This window comes from Chelonia mydas, chromosome 13 (genome assembly GCF_015237465.2).
Source record: "Chelonia mydas isolate rCheMyd1 chromosome 13, rCheMyd1.pri.v2, whole genome shotgun sequence".
NCBI lineage: Eukaryota > Metazoa > Chordata > Testudines > Cheloniidae > Chelonia > Chelonia mydas.
The window spans coordinates 17,626,681-17,650,993 of NC_051253.2; the positions used below are offsets into that span (position 1 = coordinate 17,626,681).

At 44.2% G+C, this 24,313-nt stretch overlaps 1 protein-coding gene across 5 annotated transcripts in view; it reads left to right on the forward strand.

Annotated features, from left to right (window-relative positions):
* PREX1 (phosphatidylinositol-3,4,5-trisphosphate dependent Rac exchange factor 1) overlaps window positions 1–24,313 on the forward strand; it is a 225,226-nt gene that overhangs the window by 139,691 nt on the left and 61,222 nt on the right. For all 5 annotated transcript variants that reach the window (XM_037915550.2, XM_037915549.2, XM_037915551.2 and 2 more), the window contains exons 10-14: window positions 4,149–4,296; window positions 11,251–11,351; window positions 15,919–16,022; window positions 17,195–17,244; window positions 21,055–21,130. In XM_037915550.2, coding sequence (XP_037771478.1) covers window positions 4,149–4,296; window positions 11,251–11,351; window positions 15,919–16,022; window positions 17,195–17,244; window positions 21,055–21,130 — 479 coding nt within the window. The remainder of the gene's footprint in view (window positions 1–4,148; window positions 4,297–11,250; window positions 11,352–15,918; window positions 16,023–17,194; window positions 17,245–21,054; window positions 21,131–24,313) is intronic.

Consider the following 24,313-nt stretch of genomic DNA (forward strand, 5'->3'; position numbering starts at 1 on the left):
AAGGTTTCAGAGTAACAGCCGTGTTAGTCTGTATTCGCAAAAAGAAAAGGAGTACTTGTGGCACCTTAGAGACTAACCAATTTATTTGAGCATAAGCTTTCGTGAGCTACAGCTTGCATCCGATGAAGTGAGCTGTAGCTCACGAAAGCTTATGCTCAAATAAATTGGTTAGTCTCTAAGGTGCCACAAGTACTCCTTTTCTTTTTAGTTTCTTAAAGTTTTCCTCCATATGACAGTGGCTTTTTAATGGCCAACTTTAATGACAAGAGAATCAAGTGACTGGAAGCATCTACTTCTTAATTTACCCCATGGCATTTTAATCCCCATGCATCATTATATTTACAGGAATCAAATTATCAGTTTCTTTTATGCATTGAAGCACTTTGAAACGTCTATACTTAATCGATTTTTAAGTCTTTTATTTGTAAATAGAGTCTGCAAGATGGAAAAAAACAGCCTTTTGCCAGGCGGTGCTACAAACTCATCCTCACAAGGAGTCAACCTAAATGTTTCTGGGCTGTGCATTGAAATAAAACAATTCAGGGAGAACATCTTTGGGACTGTTTGGACTTCGCAGACTAGGAATGCTGACAAATCTGTGCAAATGTTTGTGTCGCTTTTATCTTTCTGGAACTGAATGAAACACATGATTGTCTGATCGAACTGTTCTGTAAGAGAGCGGTAAGGTCGATGGAGCCTAAACACAGGATGGGGAGCCAGGAATCCTTGAGTGAAAAGGTTCTGACACCAACTCCCTCTGTAGCCTCAGACAAGTTATTTGACTACTCAGCCTGTTTCCCTATATTCAGAATGGGAACAATAACTCATTGGCAGAGGTGTGGCCAGTTAACGTTTCCAAAGCACTTTGGAGATTAGGAGCCTGACCTATAGAAGTGTCCTCCCATTTTGCAGGCACTGTTTTGTGGGTGCAGTTAGCCTCATTTGCAGCTGTAACTACCTACTTCTGCCAGGATAAACTGAGGTCAGTCTGAGACCCCTTTTTTACCTAAGCCCTATAAATGTTAAGTGATCCTGGTTTTCACTAGGAATTTCAAAGGATTTTAAGGAACATGGACACCAAAATCCCACTGAAATTTAATTGGAGTTAGGTGCCTAAATCCCTCAGGCTGCTTTGGAAATCCCAGCTCTAATTATTATAATACAATACTTTACGGCATGATAAAATGCAGTACAGAGTAGTGTAATACAATACAAATTCCAATGTGGGCTGTTATCTTGGAATACAAGAATCATTGATAGCATGCCTTGTCATAGCTGAATGCCAAGGTACCTGCCAATAATAGGGAAACTAGCTTCAGAATACTGTCCAGCCATAGCATAAATGAAAGTGAACTCCTAACCTCAGGCCAAAATCAATACGAGAAGGAATATCTCTGAAGGCCAGTGAGAGAGTTCTGCCTTTTTAAAGAATGTTTCTAGCCATTGGGGGCTGGGAGGTCTCTGCTCACTAATCAATTCTGCATCACATTCTAACAGAGGGATCCTGCTGTGCTACTTTAGCATTTTTCATTCAAATGAAGTTCCTGGCTCCCAGGCCTATGCTCAGAACACTAGCCCAAGTCACTCCAAATCTTCATTGCAGATGAAATTATTGTTTTATGGCAGCTTGATGTTTTGTGCAATCAGGTTAAAAATAAAAAAGAGAGAAAGGTTTAATAAGAAACAAAAGAGAAAGGGTGAGACAAACAGAACCATGGTTAAATAAACGGTTGGGCAGGGGAGAGAAGAGACAACCATCGGTATGGTTGGGGACAAAGCAGAACCACAAGAACACTTAAAAATTAGAGTATTGTAATGATACAGGCTCTTTGCTGGTATACATAGGCGCGGGAACTACGGGTGCGGGGGGTGCTGCAGCACCCCCGGGCTCCCGGCTACCACCCCACGCCCAAGGTCTTTGTTGCCGCCCCACACCCAGGGTCCTGGCTGCCACCCCATGCTCTGCTGCTGTCCGGCGCCCAGGGTCCGTTCTGCTTAGACACGGACTCCAATTCTACAGCCTTGCTTCAAAATTGTTGGTTACTTTTTGATAATTATGACCTCATCCACTGTGTGCCACGGTGTGTGCTCTGTAAAGCAGGGGAAACAATACTTTCCTACTTTGGGGCCATAATATGAAATGTAATATTTGTAGAATGCTTTTAGATCCTCAGGTGGAAAGTTATAGAGAAATATCAATTATTATTATTGTGCCTTTCAAACAGAGAATTCTGACTAAGGTGAGGAACCATCTGTTGGGGTAGCTGAACTCTTAACAACAACAACAACAATAAAAATACACAACAAAATCCTTAGGAAAAAAATACAGAAAATCTTGGTGAAGGAAGCGAAATTATATATAAACGGGAAATTTCTCAAAATTTTATGTGCAGCATCAGCCACTCTGTCTTTTTTTTTCCGGCTGCTTTTCATCATCCTGGTTTATGATGTGGCAGTCGATGACAGGAACTCTGGATAAACACGACTATCATGTCAGACATTCCAGACCTTATTGGAAAGCTTCATTTGACTCAGTACTTGCAAGGTCACAGAGCTATCAGTGTTTGGATTAGAAACCTTGGTGAGCTTCCCAATTCTGTGTGATCCTGGAATGAGCTGTGTAGAATGTTCATTCTAGTCTGCTGTTTACATCGGAGCTTGGGGAATTCGGTCATGTCAGACCAGAATGAAACGTGTACTATTACACTGGCTGTTTTCTATCACAAGTTCACATTGCAAATTAGCTTTGGCTACACATAACAGCATACATATTTGAATCAGATCATAGGATAGGGGAGGTAATACTAAGTCAGGAGGTCTGCAGAACCAAAACCTTTAGACAGATATTGGATACATGAAACATGCTACCTTTACAGAATGAAATATTGCATAAGCCTCTCACTTCTTAAGCACATGTACCAAACCTATGAAACAAATGCAATAACCATTTGAAAAAACTCAAAGGCACTGTGGTGAATAATTGGTGGCTATCAGAGGTGTTAATTTTTGTTCAACTTTATTTCTTCAAGCATAAAATAAGGCTAGAAGAGGTAAACTCGGCATCCTTTAGAGATAATTATGTATCTCTCTATCTAACTAGCCTTTCAGGCTGTTGCTTTAGTCTATAAAGAGAATGTATTGCTGGTGAAAGGTGCCAGAATAAAATAACTGGAAAACGAAGTCCTCTGTTCATTTGCCAGACAGGTACAGCACAGACAACAGCAGTGTGTGCTACCTCCATGCTCTGTCCCACCCAAGTGCCTTAACCCTCAATGGCAGGGGCAAAAAGTTAAGTTAGTTTCCATGGTCTTTCATAAGATAAGAAAGGCCAGCTGTGACATGGATGCATGTTTACTAGGAGCTGGAGTCAGACCAATAGGCTGATTTCAGACTAGCCGTCTGGTTGTTGCAACTTTCAGTCATGATTAAATTGGGCCACATGCAAACTGAGAGCTGGAAGGTGACACCCTTCCTATATCCCATCACCACTTGCCTAAGTCATCCAGTATCTCTCCAGCTGGCTGCTTGATATGGTAGCCACAGTGTATCGTCTAGCACAGGGGCATTTATAAACAGCTTATTTACTGGCGGTAAGCCGAGGAATCAGCGTTCATATCTAGATTGGGTTTAAGTCAGGGTCCGGATTTAGTGTCAACAGAATTTTGGCCCCAATGATGGAAGTCTCTTAAAATCATCTGTTCTGACAAAATTTCTGTCATCTTGAACTAATTCTTGTGAAGGTTACAGCGGCACCAGGAGTGAATGGGGAATGATTTGTTTGTTTGTTTGTTTGTTTGTTCGTTCCAACTCGCGCATGTTCTTAGTGCATTGTTTCTGAGAACATTCCACTATGTGGGATGTGATGGAAGCCTCGTGTTTGGGGTCCTTTGTTTCTGAGCTGATGATCTCCATGGGAAACTCAGAAGAAAGGCTGCAAGCTTCACCTGTGCACTGAACCACCCGTCAATTTTGCATCCAGATTGTGAAGGGGCCCACTTTTCCAATGCTTGTAAAATAAGACACTGCCATAAACTCTTATTGTCCCGTGTGGCTGCTGCTGCTCTGTGTATGCGTCTGGCCTCAACTTTTGGCTTTGAGCGAATGCTTTGATGGCCAGGATCTGAGGGAACCCCTGCTTTGTATTCCAGGTCTGAAACTGGGGATGGAGCGGGATGCGTACGTCATGATTGCGGAGAAAGGAGAGAAGCTGTATCACATGATGATGACCAAGAAAGTGAACCTTATCAAAGACAGGAGGAGAAAATTAAGCACTGTTCCCAAGTGCTTTCTTGGCAAGTAAGTGGTGTTTGGTTTGAAAAGGCCCTTTCATGCCAATTAACCGAAGGGACTGGGTTTTCTGTGGATGGTATTGTGAGGGCAGATCAGCTGTGCTTTGCCAGGGCTTAATCAGAAAGGCCATAACCCCCATTACAGCTGCAGTTCATTAAAATTAATCATTAATTTCTATTCAGTGCTCTGTGCAGGCTGTACAATAGCAGCACATTCCACTGTGGAATATTTCACAACAATTATTTCAGATCGGCAGCAGGAGTAAGGAAAAGAGCCTAACCCCCTGGTAGCCCACCTGTAGGGGATGCTTTACGAGCAACGTTTGAACCCAGTAGAGCTACGCCAGCCTCAGTATCAAATCTAGAGTGTGCTCATTTAGTTATTGCTCACCAGAGACAACGTAAATTGAACAGGAGACCTCATGTCTTGTAGAAGTAAGGGATGAAAATGACTTTTCTATGGGAGAAAACTCTCTCAGTCAGGCTAGACATTAGGAAATAATTCTTAACCGTCACAGAGATTATGTCTTGGAAGAGACACTGTGGAGCTGCCAGAGCGCCATTACAAGAGGCGGTCAAGGAGAGATTAGATAAGGCACTAGTGGGACTATTGTAGGGAAATGTCCTGCACAGCTCACAGGGAGTCAGAGTTGGTGACCTGAGAAGACTTTTCCGACTCGGCTGCCTATAGTTGAAATTATCAGCTGGGAAAAAATAATTTTGAGAGACAGCTTATCCAGATACTTCCCCTCCCTCCTGTTCCCAGTCACTGTAGCGAGGTGGTTTGCATGCAGCAGCCTTTGGGTGTATGTGAAGTGGAAGTGATGCACTGTCTTTATGCCTGACAGACAGCAGTCTTGATGGACAGATTGGTATTCCTGGTAGAGTGAAAGTGCTTGACTCCTTTTTATTTTGCTACATTCACATGGAAAGCTTGGGCTCTGGACGTGAGGCAAGTTCTAGTATTTCCCCGTTTATGCACAACCAGAAGTGCCAGACCAAAAGGTTGTGTTCTCACAATAGAATATCAGGGTTGGAAGGGACCTCAGGAGATCATCTAGTCCAACTCCCTGCTCAAAGCAGGGCCAGTCCCCAATTTGTGCCCCAGATTCCCCTAAATGGCCCCCTCAAGGATTGAACTCACAACCTTGGGTTTAGCAGGCTAATGCTCAAACCACTGAGCTATGCCTCCCTCCTCTGTTGAGTCTCTGTATTTTATCTAGTTTCAAGAGTCATGGAATTTCCTGGTCAAGCTCTTTCTTTTTAAACATACTCTTTTTGGTATTGTAAATGTTTCACACTTTCTTCTGCTCATTGCCCTCAGTCCTGCCTGGCAACAAGCCTGATATTCCAGTCTTGGAAACCTGATGCAGCTCTGCCAATGCCCCACAATCCTGATCCCTCCTAGGACCCATGACCTACCAAAGCACCTTAATCCTGAACTATTGTGTCCCTGCTATTTCATCCAGAATGCCACTCTTCTCCATAAAAAGTAGCTTTGCCAGTGCACTTCAGCCTTTACCTAAAGCAACTTTGCTATTCTAGTCCTGGGTCCCCAGGACAGCTCAGCCAATGCATTTCAATCTTAGCCTTTTTGCAGACTTGCCATTCCATTCCTGGGCTTGCCCTGAACAATTCATTTCAGTGGTGACCTGCACATTTGTGGGCCATTCCAGCCCAGGATCTCAAAGAAGAAGTTACTGGCGTGTTGAATTGTGTACATAGGCGCCAACTTCCCTGCTTTCCCCTGGGTGCCCCACCCCCTCTCTGCCCCTGGCCCTGCCCCCACTCCACCCCTTCCATGTGGCCCTGCCCCACCTCCATTCCAACCCTTCCCCAAAGTCCCCACTCCAACTCCGCCCCCTCCCTGCCCCTATTCCAACCCTTTCCCCAAATCTCCGGCCCCGCCTCCTCCCCTGAGCGTGCCACGTTCCCGCTCCTCCCCCTCCCTCCCTCCCAGCACGCCACCAAACAGCTGTTTGGCAGCGGCCGGGGGGAAGTGCTGGGAGGTAGGCGGAGGAGCGGAGACGCGGCATGCTCGGGGGGGAAGAGAAGGTGGCAGAGGAGGAGTTGGGGCGGAGAGGAGGGGGTCTTGGCTGCCAGTGGGTGCAGATCACCCACTAATTTTTCCCAGTGGGTGCTTGGTGGCTTTGAGGTACAGGCATGTGTCAGCTGAGAATAAGATTGAGGCTGCTAAACTCATTTCACTCTTGCCCTTAGACTATCTCGCAGGATCCTACTGCACTAGAGCAATAGCTCTAAATGAGTCAAGGGAGAAAGTGTGGCTGTGGAGGGAAAAGCTAACACGATGTGCTGTGAACTAGCCATAACTGCCTCCCACACTCTGATGTTATGAGTTATAGAAATATCAAGTGTATTTATTTTTTGGACTCTCTCTGGAATTGGATTCCAAGGAATGATTTATTAGAGAGTAAATTCACCTTGCTAAGTTCTCTTCAGGTGCACTGGTAGACCATCCAGGTATGCAAATAATCATACTCTGTGAAAGGGATGCTTTAGTGCCAAGAATGCATTTGCCACAAGGGTTGCTTTTTGTACTTTTTGTCCTGAGTTTTGCAATGTAGAGGGGTTAGCAACCCTAGAAAGTTTCAAATGTGTCTGGGCAGATTGGAGCAACCTAAATGGGTTGGAAAGATTTTTCTGTGTATTTCTTGAGGAGCAGAAACCCAGTAACTTCAGGAGTTGGGAGAAGTGATGTGGCTGTCAGAATTTAGAATTAAGACTAATCTAAATTATGCTGGGTACAAACCAGGGATCCGACAAGTGCCAAGGGGGTTTATGACAAACTTTACCCCATCTCCCAACCCCACCTGAGCCGAGCAGAGCTGAGTATTTGCCCGTGGTCCCTATTTAAGCTAAGGCAAAAGTGTCCAAGCACCTTCTTGCCCCCAGGACCTAAATTGGCCATCTATACCACTTTCCACCTATTGAAGTGACAAGTGAAATGAATGACCATATATTTAGGGATTTAAAGTGCATTTTATTGAAATAGAAAGGCAGGATTATAGACAATTCCTCAGAGAGATTATGTTTAAATACCAAGGGCTAAATTCTGCCCTCACACAGGTGCATACAGCTAACACTGAAATCATGTATGTAGTAGAATGTGACTCTAAGGACATTCCCAAATAGCACCAAATTAACTAACACATTTGTGGTAGGCACTGGTTACCAACTTTCTAATTGCAGAAAACCAAACAACCCTGCCCTGCCCCTTCCCCGAGGCCCTGCCCGTATTCTGCCTGCTTTTTGAGGCCCCGCCCCTGCTCATTCCATCCCCCTCCCTCCATTGCTCGCTCTCCCCCATCCTCGCTCACCAAGCTGGAGCAAGAGGTTGGGGTGTGGGAGGGGTGAGGGCTCTGGCTGGGGGTGTGGGCTCTGGGGTAGGGCCGGGCATGAGTGTTTTGGGATGCAGACGGGGGCTCCAGGCTGGGGCCGAATGCTGGGAGGGAGTTTGGGTGCAGGAAGGGGGGGGTGCAGGGTATGGGCTCTGGGAGAGAGTTTGAGTGAGAGAAGGGGCTCAGGGCTGGGTTTGGGGTGCAGGAGACAGTGCAGGGTGAGGGCTCCGGGAGGGGGCAGGGGTTGGGGTGTGGGAAGGGGTGCAGAGTGCATGCTCCGGGAGCGGGCTCAGGGCAGGAGCAGGGGTTGGAGTGCAGGAGGGGGTTCAGGATGCAAGCTCTGGGCAGCGCTTACCTCAGGTGGCTCCCAGAAGCGGATGGTATGTCCCTGCGGTTCCTAGGCACATGGGTGGCCAGGGGGCTCTGCACGCTGCCCGCACCCACATGCACCACCCCCACAGCTCCCATTGGATGCGGTTCCTGGACAATGGGAGATGCGGAGCTGGCGCTCAGGGTAGGGGCAGCATGCATAGCCTCTCTGGCTGCCCCTGTGCCTAGGAGCTGCAGGGACATACCAACCACTTCTGGGAACTGCACAGAGCCATAGCAGGCAGGGAGCCTGCCTTAGCCCCTCTGCACTGCCGACCAGACTTTTAATGGCCCAGTCAGCAGTGCTGACCAGAGCCACCAGGGTCCCTTTTTGACCAGGCGTTCTGGTCGAAAACCGGACGCCTTGCAACCCTACCTTTAGGGGAAATTTTGCTGTGTGCTGGGCCTCTGGCTAAGCTCTAGAGTGGTGTGCCCCATTTCAGACATACAGACCAGGGAGTGAAACCGTGTTTAGATACCAGGGGGCAGACCCTCAGTTGGTACAAATTGTTCATTGATTTGCGCTATGAAAATTTATACCCTCTGTGGATCTGCCCCCAGATCTGAGAGGGAGGCTACAGCCCTTCCAGCTCCTGCTTTTTTTGTGTAGAACTAGATCCCTGGAGTTTGCTGGGACTCCCCAATATAAAACAGTTCTCTTTAAGTATAAAACTAAGAACTGATGGAGAAAAATAACTGAATGCTGCTCCAAAGACCCTGAAGCCTGTAGCAAGTAAGATGGTTTTCTTAAGTGCTACTTTAAGATTTCTATGGCATTTGGTTCTCAAGCAAAATTAGTGTTTGCTCTGCAGACTTAATAAACTCTGAGAAGTATGTGACACAGAAATATTGGCAGCTGCTGGACTGTTGCCAAAAAAACATCTGTTTGAAGCCAAAGAAGGACAATTAAGGAGTTTACAGGATGATGGAATTTTAACCTCAGGCATTTGTTAAGCAGGAGGGGGTGGGCGTGCAAATTGCCAGGTAGACAGCTGAGTGATCATTTGCACACACAGTTCCTTGATTTTCATGACTTCCAGGCACAAAGGTAATAATATTGCAGGTAACTTCGCCTACAATTTAATTGCATGTTAATTTTTGAACTAAATGTGTTTTAACATCAGACCCTGAGTGTCTAATTCGGTCTCCCATGAGTCCCTGGGGCTTAGTTCCTCATTTCATTTGCTAATGACCCCTTCTGGCAGACAAGGAGTAGCATTGACTGGCTCAAAGAAAAGACATATCCTACCTTCTTCACCTTTAGTCCATGGGGGAAAGCAAAGGATCGCCGGGGCTACAAGAGGAGTTCATAGTGTTTGTCACAGTGGGGAAGAGGGATAGCTCAGTGGTTTGAGCATTAGCCTGCTAAACCCAGGGTTGTGAGCTCAATCCTTGAGGGGGCCATTTAGGGATTGGGGGAAAAATTGGGGATTAGTTCTGCTTTGAGCAGCAGGTTGGACTAGATGACCTCCTGAGGTTCCTTTCAACCCTATGATTCTATGTCTCTCCATACAGGAGTTATTTCACATACTCTTTCCCGAAAGTATTAGGTGCCAGTCTTCCAACCCTCAGCTTTTACTTGTGCACACACAAAATCATGCATTGGCAAGTATGCACCTGTACTTTGCAGCTGCAAACACCTCTGCACATTCTAATGTTTGTATATGCCCTTTAAATAACCTAACACCTGTTAGCACACAAGTGTATCGTTTGCACCTGCAAAGCCTATTGGGAGCTGTGCCAGAGAGATACAATGGAACATGCATGCGATTCTGCAGGCACATAATTAGGTAGCACAACTCCTATTCCCAGTAATGGGAGTGGAGCATTTGATTCCCACCCATCTCTCCGATAGTTTATTTCCTTATTCAGAATTACTGGGAGACCCTTCTACGATGTTGGGCTTGATACATCCCTGTTTTACTCTGGTCTTTTTACAAACTGTTGGTTTCTATGAGATGACGCTGGTGTAACGAAGCAGTTCTGCCGCTTTCTTTTTGCCGTTACAATTTCATGGTAGTCCCTCAACAAGCTGAAGCTGTTTTTTATTGTTGTTGTTCTAAAAGCAAAACAGTTACACTACCTGGGCTGGGATGAGTCAGCCTGTGATAAACACAGAAAGACTAAAAATGCTGCATTAAAAGCCCATAATTGGAAGCATGGATGCTGGTTTTGATAAGCAACAGCCCTACACAAATTGGCAGGAACCCAACTGGTTTATTGAACTCAGAGTTCCCATATGTTGCTCTGCTTTCAAATATTCCTTTTGTTCTTTTTGATGAATTTTACACATTCTGGTGTAGTCCCTGATTAAACCGACAAACTTGCTAGGTCCCCCAACGGCACTGCCAGTGTCCCATTCATCAGGCTGGCAATGTTTATATTTTCTATACATACTGTCACTCTTGAGTCACACACAACATAGCTAACTGTATTCAGAAGTTTTCCTCTGCCCTGTTTGCAGCTCTGCCTTCATCATAGAAACAAGCTATGTGTCAAAGCACTGTGATTCACCTGCTCATTCAGAATTAGTATCCCACATACCACCAACTTTTAGTAGGGTAGGAGGGATTGATAATCATTTAATTATAAGACAGGCACCAGTTTTAATGCAGTGACCTTAAATTAGCCTATCAACAGGACTTGAACTCAGTCTGAGTCTACTCTAATTTACAATCATGTAACTCTATTAAAGATGATGGAGTTACCCCAGTGCAAAACCAGTGAGGGAGGCGAATCAGACCCAGTGAAGTAAGATGAATATATCTTTCAATTCAAGCCATGTACGTTGCTTTGATGGATACCAGGGTAAAAATATCATTTCCCTGTCTGTGATTTATTGTTTTTTAAGGGCATCAGTACACCTTCCTTTCCTGCTCTCATTTGGGAGTCTGGAGCGCTCATTGAAATAAGTCTGTGTTGTAGCCCTTTTTGAACCAATTGGACCTTCTTTCCCTCCAAGTCTGCTAGTTTTGGAGAATTAAGGGAAATGTTTCCCACAGGAAACATGCTTCATCTGCAGACCATTTCCCACAGAAATGTAGGAAATCCAGCTGTCTAGAAGAGGCGCCGTCATTCCCTTCTGTGTACTGTAGCCGAAATGTCGTGTAGATGTTAATGCGGTGCTTCAAGAAGAGAGTCACCAGTGGTTGGTTAATGTCTGGCAGAGACATGTTTGCTTGCCCTTAGGGAGAGAGAGCTAATTGCTTTTGCTATTCTACTTCCCCTTGCAGTGAGTTTGTATCCTGGCTCATGGAGATTGGGGAGATAAGCAAGCCGGAGGAAGGGGTCAACTTGGGACAAGCTCTGTTGGAAAATGGCATCATTCATCATGGTGAGTGCTCTGTGTCATAGCAAGGTGCCAGATCTTAGTAAGACACTGGAGACATTGGTGTAAGGGCACTTGCAGTTGTTCACATTGTTACCTGCACACATTAGCTGTAACCACATGACATTCAAACAGCTTCGCTCAACGTTTGCTTCAAATCCTCATTGTCCCACTGTGAGAGGGCATTTAACTCCAGCTAGCATTAATGGGAGTTATTCCCATGAGGGGGCCACCTTTGTGGTAGCTGTGTCATAACAGTGACTCAGCATCCATCCTAAGGCAAGCCCGCATCTCTCCAATGACAGGCTATGTGACGGTCTTGTGAAAATCAAGGCCGTTTCTGAATCTAGGACTGGGTAACAACCCTAAGTGGCATATGGAGGAAAAGTGACTCTTGAGTTTGAGACAAATGCATTACAGAGTAAGTGGGTCCTTTCTCCATGCCTCTTAGCTGTTTTACTGAGCAAGGGAGTAGAAGGACAGTATTCCAGGTGCAGTGCCCTCATCTATGACAATCCAGGCACATGTCTTCTCTCAGGGCCAGATTTTCAGACTTCAGATGCACAAACACACCTAGTCGGCCATTTATGCCTGTAATTACTTGACTTGCGTGTTCCATCTCAGTAGTTGCGCGCGCGCGCGCACACACACACAGGCCTAAAAATGGTGTGTTCATTTGCACTTAGTATTTTTAAAAATCCAGCCTTGAGCAACAATTTCAGTCTTGATGTCTGCCATGGAACGCGGGAGAGGAGAGCCGAGTTGTGCAAGTCAGGAAAGGGCCAGAGACTTGAGTAACAGGGAGGGCTGTGGCTGACTGAGTGTAGAGACATTTGACAATTTCCCTTCAAAAATGAGGGTCAGCCTTAGGAGCTGCAGAAGTTAGGAGTGTTTTCTGATAGACACACAGTATCCTCCTTACGCCGTGAGATTCCTAGCCATAGAGTGAGGTAGTAAAGGGGGCGGGAGACTATTTGTCCCCTCCAGCTCACTTTCCAAGAGCATATCTTTTTAAAAGTGTCATGTGACTTTGCTGATGAAGCCCAGGAAATGTCCCTTCTACATGAAATCCTAGGGCAGATTTTTAAGGCTCTGAGGCCTCTTTGTATGAGCGGTTGCGTGAGCGTTTGCACACCTGACTTGTTTGAAAATCTGACCCACTCCCCGTATTTCTAGTCAAGCATGATTTTTCTCCTGCTTTTTGTGCCCTTCAAAACCCAGATTTCTCCTGTTCTTTCCCATTCTTTTTCCGTTTCAGAAAGCAGAATAACTCAGTCATGTACAATTTAAACAGCAGGTGCTCCGTTTCTAGCCATTAGGTGTATGTGGCTGGAAAATGCTCATCAAGGGAATAAGAATTTTTTTCCTTAAGGTCTTAAGTCACCAGTTGTCCACAAGTCCGTGCAATCTCTAATCCAGTTTAAATAGGGGAGCTATTTAATTAGACTTGTATTGCTTTAGCACTAATCTGTTGGTATTACAGCTCCACAAGGGCTTTTTCCAGGTGATTATAACAGTGTTAAGAAATGAGGTCTGTTGTCTTCTCTTAATCAAAACACAGGGAAGCCTTTCCTTGCTGTGTGCTAATACCAGCAGCACCAGATTTCCCCATGCACATGCACTTCCACCACCAACGTGCAGACACAGTCATTCGTTTGCACTCACACGATGGGCCAGGCTTTCAAAAATGCTCAACTCCCATTTAGGCAACAAAATAAGTGGCCAAATTTTCAAAAGTGCTCAGTACCCAGGAGCTCCCATTGTGACACCGATGTCTTATTTACTTGCCTAAATAGAAATGGAGCCCTAATTGTGGATTCTGAGACCTTGAAACTATGGCCCCATGTGCATATGCATACAGATATCGCATACTGTACACACACACTCAATCACTTGCACAGCACAAGAAGCTCTTCTGAGGCTGCATGATCCAGTATTGATATTTTATTACAGCTATCCAAGCTGCTGTAGCTGACCACCCTGGCATTGGTCTGGATGTTCTTAGATGTGATTTAGCAACTATCCCAACAAAATCTCCCAGCACAGAGAAACAAAAATAGTTAAATATTACATTCCACCAGAGGCCCCTGACAAAGAGCAGATCCCTAGGGTTTAAAATATTGCCTGTATCTAGAGCTCCTATTGTCACTGTCTCCTGGTGACAATTGGTATACTTTAGAAGGCACCTTGAACCCTATTTTTAGCTGAGGAAACATCCCGTGTAATTAGGCTATGAGTTTTACTGACATGAAAAGAGTCACAATATCCATCTCCTTATCTTGAATTGAGTTAAAACCAAAACACCACAATGTGGCCCCACATTAGGCAATGTGTCTTATCTTTTGTTTTTCACTTGGTATAATGTGACTGTTGGGAGAAAACTGCTGATTCTCCCAGCCTGCCTGACCTTCTCTGGGAACAGGGCTCTGTGCAAGGCAGAACAGACCCTGGCAGATCACAGACTTGCAGGAGTGCTGAGCTTTGTGCATTTTATCACTTTGCTTCCTCATCTCCTTTAATCCTGGCTCCTTTATCTGAGGCTGCTGATGTGTAAGTGACAGCATGGTACGCATAGCAGCGAGCTAAAGGAGTTTCATCAGAACTTTGTCCTAACCTGTGCCAGGCACAAAGGATCAAAGGGATCTCCCCGCAGGACCAGTTCTCAGTCAGATTCAGAAGTATCAGACCCAGAGCATTCAGACTCTCAATGAAGGAAGAGTCAGCAGCCATTACAGAGGGCATCAAAAATTTCCCATGTATGAAAGGACTTGAGAAACTTCTGAACAGGATTATATGATGAGTTTGCCTTCAGTACCAGGCAACTGGACTTGATGAGCCTACAGGTCTCTTCCGGTCCTATGTCCTGTGTTCCTATGTCAAAATGGTGATTAGATTCTGCAACATGGAACCAGCTTCACCCTTTGAAATTTTATACAATCTTTCCTCCCTGCCAAAGAGAGGAAGCAGCATTAGACACCCACAGGACAGGAGGTAGATTATAGGTAGTTCTGCCCCATCCCCAAATATCCACAAAAGAACAATCTTTGCCTTCTAAGGGTGGGGCCCGTCCACTATGCAGCTCAGACAAAAACCCGGGACTAAACTGGCTCAGGCTAACTCAGTTTAAACAGCTTTGGCCAGCCAATGAATCCCCATTCTTGTAGGTTGGCCAAATTGCATCTAAATTGAGCTAGTCTCAAGCAGTTTTAAACCACATTTTAAGTCAATTCATCAAGCACGGTTCCCAGCCCAGAATATAGGGCTTCAGAAAAAGGCATGGGGCTACCAGCTAGTTTTGGTCAGACATATGCAGGGGTGAAAGTAACATTCCACACTTACCGGTACGGGGGCCAGTTCCGGCCCCTGGAAGGGGCGGGGCCTTGGGCGGAAGGGGTGGGACTGGGGGTCAGCGTCCCCCAGCCAGCCCATCCACACTGCCTGGCCCGTGCCACCCGGGGTTCCAGCAGCAATTTAAAGGGCCCGGGGCTCTGGCTGCAGCAGCCGGAGCCTCGGGCCCTTTTAAATCGTGGCCCTGGGGCAGCTGCTCCTTTTGCCTCCCACATCGGTGGCCCAGGGGGGGTGGGGCACAAAAGGGGTGGCGATGTTAAAGCGCTGCCACAGTAGCGCTTTAATGTCAGCTGACTACGGGCCAGTACCAGTGGCTACTTTTTACCGGTACGCTGTCCCGGCCTGTACCAGCTTACTTTCAGCCCTGGTCATATGACTCATTAGAGATGACAAGGATGATTGGAACTGCTCACTCCCCTCCTTCATCTCTACCTGATGCTTTGGTTGCTCTGTTCCCTTGCCCTTCTCCTTCCTCTGTATTTGCTTTCAGTTTTGGACTCATCTTTCCATTTGGGGTGTGTCCCTATCCCCAATGAATCATATTCCGCTTCCTATGCTCGCCTCGAGTCACCATTATAATACAGCCAGGACCAATCAGATCTCAGCTGCACCATTGCAGAATGGCCATTTTAGCAAAGTAAGTAGTGTCTGGAGAGCACCATTTAATTATATCAGTGAGCCCATTATTAAAAACAAGTGCTCTGGTGGAAGAATCCATCCAACATCTGTAGTTCATCTCACCAGCATGCTCTCTCCTTTAGGAATTGCAGCAGATGCCTATGTCAGAGCCCTGGGCAGCTGCAAAAATCATTTCATTCATGTTAGAATGACTGTTGTAGGGTTACAGAATCTGTAAGGGCGTGATTCAAAGCTGATTGGAAAGACTCCCATTGACTTCAGTGGAGCTGGTTCCAAAGCTGTAAACAACTGAAACAGGTTTGATGGAAGAGAACAGCATTTTGCAGGGTATTTCACTTGACTGAAATGGCAACATTTTGAAGAACCATCCCTTTGCGGCCAGACATTCAGAAATGTATCTGTGCAAGGTATGCACAACAGCAGGACTGGTAATTGTGTGTGGGCAAACCTGAGAATGTGAGCGTTTGTCATCAGAGGGACTGTAGAAAATGGTAGATTCTTTGCGTGGAGAAATACTGTGCTGTCATAATGCATGGCATGGGAGGAGGGATTGACTGATTATTAATTGCTGTGCTGGTGGTTTCAGTTTCAGATAAGCACCACTTTAAGAATGAGCAGGTGATGTACAGGTTTCGGTATGATGATGGAACATATAAACCAAGGAGCGAACTGGAAGATATCATGTCCAAGGTACTCGATCTCCCTTCCAGGTTGGAGTCTGATAATAACTCTGAATAATAGTTATAAAAGTGTCTTTTTTACATATGTTTGGCTGTGACCAGCACTATAGCATACTCTCCGAAGCTAGTAAAACCACTAATTTGTATCAATCTGCCACCATGGTAGTGTAGGAGACATTCTCCCTCTCGTTCCCCATCTTGCCAACTTATTTATTATGTATTTATTTATTATAAATAAATTATTTAATTACATTATTTATTTATTACTTATTTATTATTGTTATTTATTATTCTATTGATTAGGAGAGAAAGGGAGGCCTCGTGATAAATTATTATTATTATGTACGTTATGGTTGCACCCAAAGCCCCCAGTCAGGATAAGGGTGTTGAATTCTGTAAAAACACAATAGACTAATTTATACTAGCCGAGGCCTCCTTCCAGTTTAAGAAGAGAGGTGATGTAGCAATGGTGTGTAGCTATTTAGGTTTTTTTCCAGATACTTACATATATCTAAGGTGAGTTCCAGTGATCCCCATGTGCCCCTCAATCCATTATTAATTGGCTGATTTCTCATGGCTATCACTTCAGAGGTGGTTCTTGAGGAAAGATCAGGAGGAGGAGAAGAGGGGTAATTCCATGGGTAAGAAGCAGCATAGAAGAAGCTGAGGTGTTTGTGTGAGAAGCTGACAAGCTGATGTACAAGGCTGCTGTTGTTGGCAGAGCAAAGGAGGTGGGGTGACACAGTAAGAGACAAGAGTGGAAAAGCTGGGAGAGAGGTGAGGAGGTACTTGAAGGTGAAGGCAAGAAGCTCACGCTTGGTAAAATGATACTGGGGGGCCAGTGAAGGGGGACTCAAACAGGGGTTTGATTCAGTCAGAGTGATCTTAGCAGCTGCAGTTTGCATGGGCTGGAATGGGGGTGGATGCTGGAAAGGAGGATATTAGAGGTAGAGAGCAGAAGTGAAACCTCAATGCCAGGGATGGGAGAGAGATGGTTGGAAGTGGAAGGGGAAAAAGAGGAGAAGGAAAAGAGTTTCTAGAAATATTTGATCAGTCTAATTCCTGATGAGAAGATGTCCAAGGCCATGCTACTGTAGTTCCAGAGCTGCTATAGAGTATGGTTTTTAAAAAAACACTGGATCTGGTGCATAATTATAAAGCCACATTTGTTTTGTTCCTTAGGGTGTGAGGCTCTATTGCCGACTGCATAGTCTTTACACTCCAGTGATAAAGTAAGTTCCGCTTGTCTGTCTTTCTTAAGGGGATAACATGCTGCCATTTGAAACCTTCTCTCTTTCTCCCTATAACCTGTAATGAAACAGTTGGCTCAGTTTATCCGGGCTCCTTTGCTACCATCCTATCTCCACAGCTGGGAGTAGCAGAGGTGCTTCTGCTGAAGGACTGTAGAACTGAATTCTGGAGGGCTGGTTTCAGGGCCATTCTGGAGTCTGCTCTCTCTACCCATTCATCACAACCCTTAGCTTCAGAGCATTTATTTACCCCAGGTATATTCCTGAGTTTGGGGTTAGAGTGGGCATATTAATAAGTGATGCCTGAACCAGGAGAGATCACAGAGGTGCATCTGTAGCTGTTGCTTGTTGCAGACAGTATTGTTTGTTTTGTTAAGTTAAAGGGCTCATAAAAAACCACGAAGAGATAAATCCTGATTTTGGCAAAAAACTCTTACTGACTTTGGCAGGAGGATAGCTTGGCTAGGGGCTTTGGAATTTGACCCTGTGTAAATAAATATCAGCTCAAGGCATAGAACTAATCGAGGTGCACTAGTTAACCTGATTCCAAGACATGGGATTTTTAAACCTTAATGCCTTAATGGAACGTGCAGATTCGCAATTACTGAAGCCTGTGTCATGAGCCTATTTGAGGTTTGGAATGAAGCGTTTGGATGTCCTGTTCAGCTGCCCATGGTTGAGAATGTGACATTTTCACTCACAGGAACTTTCTGTTTTAAGGTTCATACAATTTTGATGACAAAGACTAACCCCTGGAAAAAACAAAAATGGAGCCCGGTTGGAGTCCCAATTTGATCAGAGTTGACCTCCTGTCCCTGAGTTGCTCAGGAGATGTTCCAAGGCGAAAGATACTTTTGGCATGACAATGGTCTATCTGCAGAATGGATACACTTAATCAATCATAATTCTGCCTAACTGAAAAGACAATTACCCTGGAGGGTGATGCAGCTTTGAGTAGGCAAAGTGGCAATGTGTGTGTGCCTAATCCATTAAGAAAGTAATTCATATGTAAAGCAGAAAAAGCTAATAGTAACTTGAGCTGAGAAAAAAATGTCCCTTACCTCAGGGTCCCTACAACATCAGACGGACTGTGCTGGATGCAGCAGTCTCATGAGATAAGGATCAGCAAGGACGAAATAACCACTGTGGGTCTATTTTATGGCATTTTAACAATGCACCATTTTTGCTACCAGGAGATTCTCTAGCCATTCTTTTATTTCAAGATTAATCTAAGTTTATGACAGGGATGGATTTAAACGGAGTATGACCTGGTACTGTGAAAAATTAGAGCCACTGAAAACTTTGGGCTCTCCATGAATAGACTTAGACCTTCAGCACTCTCAGATTCTTCTTTGAAGCCCATTGTCCTTCAAACAAACTCTTCCTACCATCTGCCCAAGGTGGACTGATGTCTTCCACTCCTGAATCTCTGATCTTCCTGCTCAATGACAAGTCTCAGCCTGTCCCAGCAGGCAGCAGCCTGGCACTATTCAGCTGTTCGTTGCCGCAATACCCAACTGTTCTGCCTTTCGATCACTGTTCTGTCTGGCAACATCTGAGCCTACCGTTCCTGCTGTCATAAGCTCCTGGTTGAGGAAGCCCACTTTTCAGAGCATGCTTAGCATTCTAATAAGCTGGGAAACCTGCTGAAATTGGAATATTTGGGTGTAAATGCCAAGAAGTATTGGGGGGGAAAACAGGAAGTCCCTGATTTTATGACTCTGTGGATATTCCCTCCATCACAATTCTAATCCATTCCCTTTACTGAAAACACAGTGACCTCAACACAGCATCTGCCTTTGCAGTTTGTTCCCATCCACCAATGGTTTTACGAAGCCTTGGGGCAAATATGATGGTGGCCCACTGGCAGCAGAGCATGTCATATTTTGGAGGGCATTGCCTCAACAGCAAAGTATGTGAGGAGGGCATCTAAACAGAAAATTGTTAGATTTGTGGAAGACCGGGAATAGGTGATTGACTGGCTAATGATGGTAAGGGGCATAGCAGGAGCATTTGTTTATTCCCCTGGCACAAATGTGTGAGTGGTAGAAAACACTTACCTGTGTTATGAGGGCGGCAGGCATCATGCTACTTTAATTTGTCGGAGGCAGGGTGACTGGCTGCGATTCAGACGTCACACAGATATGTTTCCATGTCGTGGCATCACCTGCAGCTGATGGGTCAGTGAGTTTAGGTCCAGATCTCCTTCCTGAGAAGTATTTAACTGGCAGCAGTGAGCAACTGGGCCTTGGACCAAGAGCCCAAAGCCAATGAAATGTTAGCCCTTTCATCCCAGTGTCAAAGCTGTCCCTGTACGCTGCCGGCCAGCATTAAAATGCGAGGAGCCACCTCTGACAATCTGGAAAACCCTATTCATTAGAGCTCAATATTTTCATGCTCTGCTTTATTATTCTGACATTTCCAAAGCACATTTGCTCATGATAAGTGTGTGAGAGGGGGAAGGTGCCCTCAGAACTCCCACAGCTTTGTGCTGGACTTAGTGCATTACTGGAAGCCAGGCCAAAAAATGTGTGTAAGCGCTATGGGGAAAGCTTTTGCTCTGAGGACACACATTTCTGGAAATGTTACGTTGTGTTTTCAAGTTCTGGAAGTGCTACTTCCCCTTCTAATTTCTTACTCTCTGGGTTATGCAAACATGCAGGTTGAAGTTATTTAAAACAGCCAGACACAGCACAATCGCATCTGTAGGTGACTAGTAAAGGAAAAATGTGGGTAGGGTGAATTTTAATTTTAGATTTTTCTTCTTTGTCTTCAAAAAAAAACTTTTGTATAGTTTGGTGCTAATGAAAGGGGCTGAGTTGATAGCACCAGAGAGTAAAATCTTCTCTTGAGCTACAGAATAGGTACATCCTGGCAGTGGTTGTGAAAGTTTCTCCCACAAAGCTGTGCCAGTGGACCTCAAACCTGAATTGGAAGGACCACCTCTGGGTTGAGAGGGGAATTCATCCTACATGGTCCATTCAGCAATTGGCCTCTCTGCTGAGACTGCCAACGAGAGCGAGCCAATTAATGCAAATTAATTGCAGTAATGGCTTTTGCAATGTGGGATTAGGAATTGGATCAAGTTCACCAAACTCATTTCACCCAGGCCAGTGAATTTCCATAAAATGGAAACAGCTTTCATTCACTGCTGCCCTGGGATGTATTCGATCCAGTGACCTAAAGGTAAAAGGCTTTATATCCCAATGACCTGAGCCACCTAATCCCCTTTGCTTTAGAGACTCGAGACAAATTTATTTTCATAAAGACCCAAAACATCAATTATTTCCATGATCTTGAACTGGAATGGACAAAGCCTCTAAGGACCATTGAGTTATAAATGTATCTTTTCTTTGTCTCAAGAATGGTGCTGGTCCATATTAGAAGACCTAAGTACTAGCAGTTAAAAAGAACACACTGTATTTGACCTCTTCTCCCTGGGTATGGTGGGAAACAAAATCTAAATGCCAAGTTTTTAGAAAAATGTGGATCTGAATCTGGACATTTTGTTGATCTGGAATATGTTTCTCATCCAGGCTGTGAGATCTTCCCTAGTTTAAATCTCGGTCCTTTCTTCTAGAAGAGCAGAGTACCTTCTACTATTTTTTTTCTTCTTTTATTTAGTTACAATGCTACACAAAACAGGGATGGTCTAGTTGACCTCATAGGTCTTTCCCATCTATAATTCCTCTTCCTGCATAAAATACAGATTGCAATAATTTACTTATTTATTCAGCCTAATTGAAATGTGTACGTTTTTATACTGATGTTTCTTATTTTCTTTGACCTAAGAGACCGAGACTACCACTTGAAGACCTACAAATCAGTCATCCCTGCCAGTAAACTAGTGGATTGGCTGATTGCACAGGTAGGAAAATGTAGATAAATAGTACTTATATATATTGCTGTCATGATATCTTCTTCTAGCTTCTGAGTAATGGCACTACAAAAGTGCCATGCAAATGCCTGTCCTCACTTCCTGATGACATAAATAAGAACAGGGCAGCATTATCTCCTGTAAGTGTAAACAAACTTGTTTGTCTTAGTGATTGGCTGACCAAGAAGTAGGACTTAGTGGACTTGTAAGCTCTGAAGTTTTACATTGTATTGTTTTTGAGTGCAGTTATGTAAAAAAAAATCTGCATTTGTAAATTGCACTTTCACGACAAAGATTGCACTACAGTACTTGTATGAGGTGAATTGAAATATACTATTTCTTTTGTTTCTCATTTTTACAGTACAAATATTTATAATAAAAAATAATATACACTTTGATTTCAATTACAACACAGAATACAATATATATGAACATGTAGAAAAACATCCAAAATATTTAATAAATTTCACTTGGTATTCTGTTGTTTAACAGTGTGATTAAAACTGCAATTAATCATGATTAATTTTTTTAATCACAATTAATTTTTTTCAGTTAATCGCCTGAGTTAACTGCGATTAATCGACAACCCTAGAACCTGACTCTCCCTTACATAAAGACCCCTTTATTTTAAGTTCTCATTGATGAAAAGCACTATATAAGAGCTAGGTATCATGATATTGCCAAAGTGACGTAAAAGGGCCTTTGTGTAAATGAGCATTAGGCCTGGAATGTTCTTCTTCGGAAAGGTTCTCTTCAGTTGCATTTGACATCTTTTTACGTTAAGGAAACAAATGTGATTGAAGAGACACTGTGGGACCCCATTTATCAAATGAAACAGCTGAAAGAGGGGCTACCTATTCCCGCCTAGCAAAGGCGGGAGGAAAACAGGCAGTTTAGAGCTCAGGTTGTTGAATCTGTTCCATGTGGCTAAACAGGGTCCATGGAGAACGGGGGGGAAGAAGCTGCTGTGGCCAAAAGGGAGCAATTTAATCAATCTAATGCAGCCATGATTGTAGTTCATCACAGTCCTGCAGGCAAGAGGTTGACTCAGAGGTCAAAATAAAAGATCAGTCTTAGGTCTGGAGAAAGTGAACTCATTTTTTTCCTCCTTTTCCTCATTCTCTTCGGTTAATCCAGCCTGCAGGTTTGCTGTTCACTGAATTTTCCTTTATGCTTCATGCATTAGGCTTGAATCATCTGTGTATAGAGGCTAAATTGGTGTGTGTGTGTGTTATATGAGAAAAAATGTCTGATGTATTCAGTTAGTTAATAGGAACATTGTCAACATTTAACTTCTGCATCTTGACTTGGGCCCAATTCTCATTCATGTCATTGGGAGATATTCCTTTGACTCTAGTGGGAGTTGGATTGAGTCCCAAATTTGCTAAATTAAAAATCAAAAATATGATTTTTTTTTTCTAACTGGTGGCACTACAAATTCTTCCATGGATACCAAAATCCATCAGGATTCTTCCTGCTACTTATGTCATTCCTTGCTTTACGAATAGGTCCTATGGAACTTAATAGTAAATTATCACTTTTCTATAGTTTTTTTTTTTAACTTTCCCATAAAATTTAACAGAAAATTGCTTCCATGCTATGGAAACCTGTAGTGTTGTCTTCACTTTCAAAGCCTTCCATGGCCTATCCCCACTCTACCTTTCATCTCTTACTCACTACTGAGATGTAGACTCCCACCTCTGATCATAGGTGCTGGAACTAGGGATGTGGGGAGGGGGTGCTGCAGCACCCCCTAACTTGAAGTGGTTTCAATTATATCCAGGGTTTACAGTTTGGTTCAATTGCTCTCAGCTCCCCCACTATAAAAATTGTTCCAGCACCCCACCTCCGATTGGCTCATGATGCCACCATCCATCACCCCCTTGTTAAATTTCCAAACAGGTGCCTTTGTGCTCTCTCCCATGATGCCCCTCATGCTTGGGAGGAGCTCCCTGTGAACATCCCCAGAACTAACTCCTCCTCCTCCTTCAAAACCCTCCTGAAAACTCTCCTTTAGAGTGATGTCTACAAAAAAAACTTAGCCATGGTTTGGCCACTAGTGTATTGAGAACACTGCCTAACATGCTGGCCAATAGTGTCTCATTGTTTCCTTGTACTCTTGTCTGTCTGCATCTGTTGTCTCTTGATTTAGACTTAAATTGCAAGCTCTTTGGAATGTCTTTTTGCTCTGTGTTTGTACAGTGCCTAGCATAGTGCGGTTCTGGTCCATGACTGGGGCTCCTAGGTGCTACTGCAATACAAATAATAATGAAGGGATATTGGGCCTTATTCACCGCTATGTTAGCTCATTGTTTCCCGGGGTGTAGCTCCATTGAGGGCAATCCATTGATTACACTGGCATAAAACCAGAGTAACATGGTGGGGTGTTGAGTTTCATGTGCAGTTTCTGCAAGAGACGCATCTAAAATTATATGTAGAATGTTCAATGATGTCTCTCTTTAAGGTTTTTTTATTACTGCTCTTCTTGCAGTTGGAGGGATTACTATTTGGAAATATGCACAGAGGATCTGCAATGCTCTATTTTCAGTTGCCTCCTAAATTTAAAAGGTGCTGGTTTTCAAGAGATGTGATCTGAGGCCACACTAACGTCAGCAGGAGTTAGCCAAGTTTGCTTTAGAATCCCCGCACTTGGAGATTTTAATGTGCAGTTGCCTGGAAGAGAACCAGATCCCAAAGGCTAATTTAAGAACGGTGTCAGAAGGCATTTCCCCTTCAATTTATTCACAATTACAGAATTAAATTAGATTTTAAATCCCAGCCCCTATGCAGAATGAACTATCCATTTAGCCTAAAAAATAAGTCATAGTGGTAGCTGGGAGTTGTCACATGGCAGGATGTTGAAACTGAGAAGAGCATTGTAAAGCCTTGAAATTAGTTTACAGTTAAAAAATGAGTTTAATGTTTATTAATACCTACTGCATGTGTATCCTTGGGGGATTATGAAATAGACTCAGGCAACCCCTGGAGCAGTCGCACTGTATCCTGGCAGGGATACAGCCATTGCTTTTTGTTTTGCAGATACCATGGGTTTTGTCTTGCTGTCAGATAGTGGCAGTCATACCATCTCACAGTGAGCAGCGTATGCAGAAGATCAGGAAGTAGAAGGGAGGGAGCCTAAATGAAAATGAGTCAGGCAGGGTAACAGGAATCTAC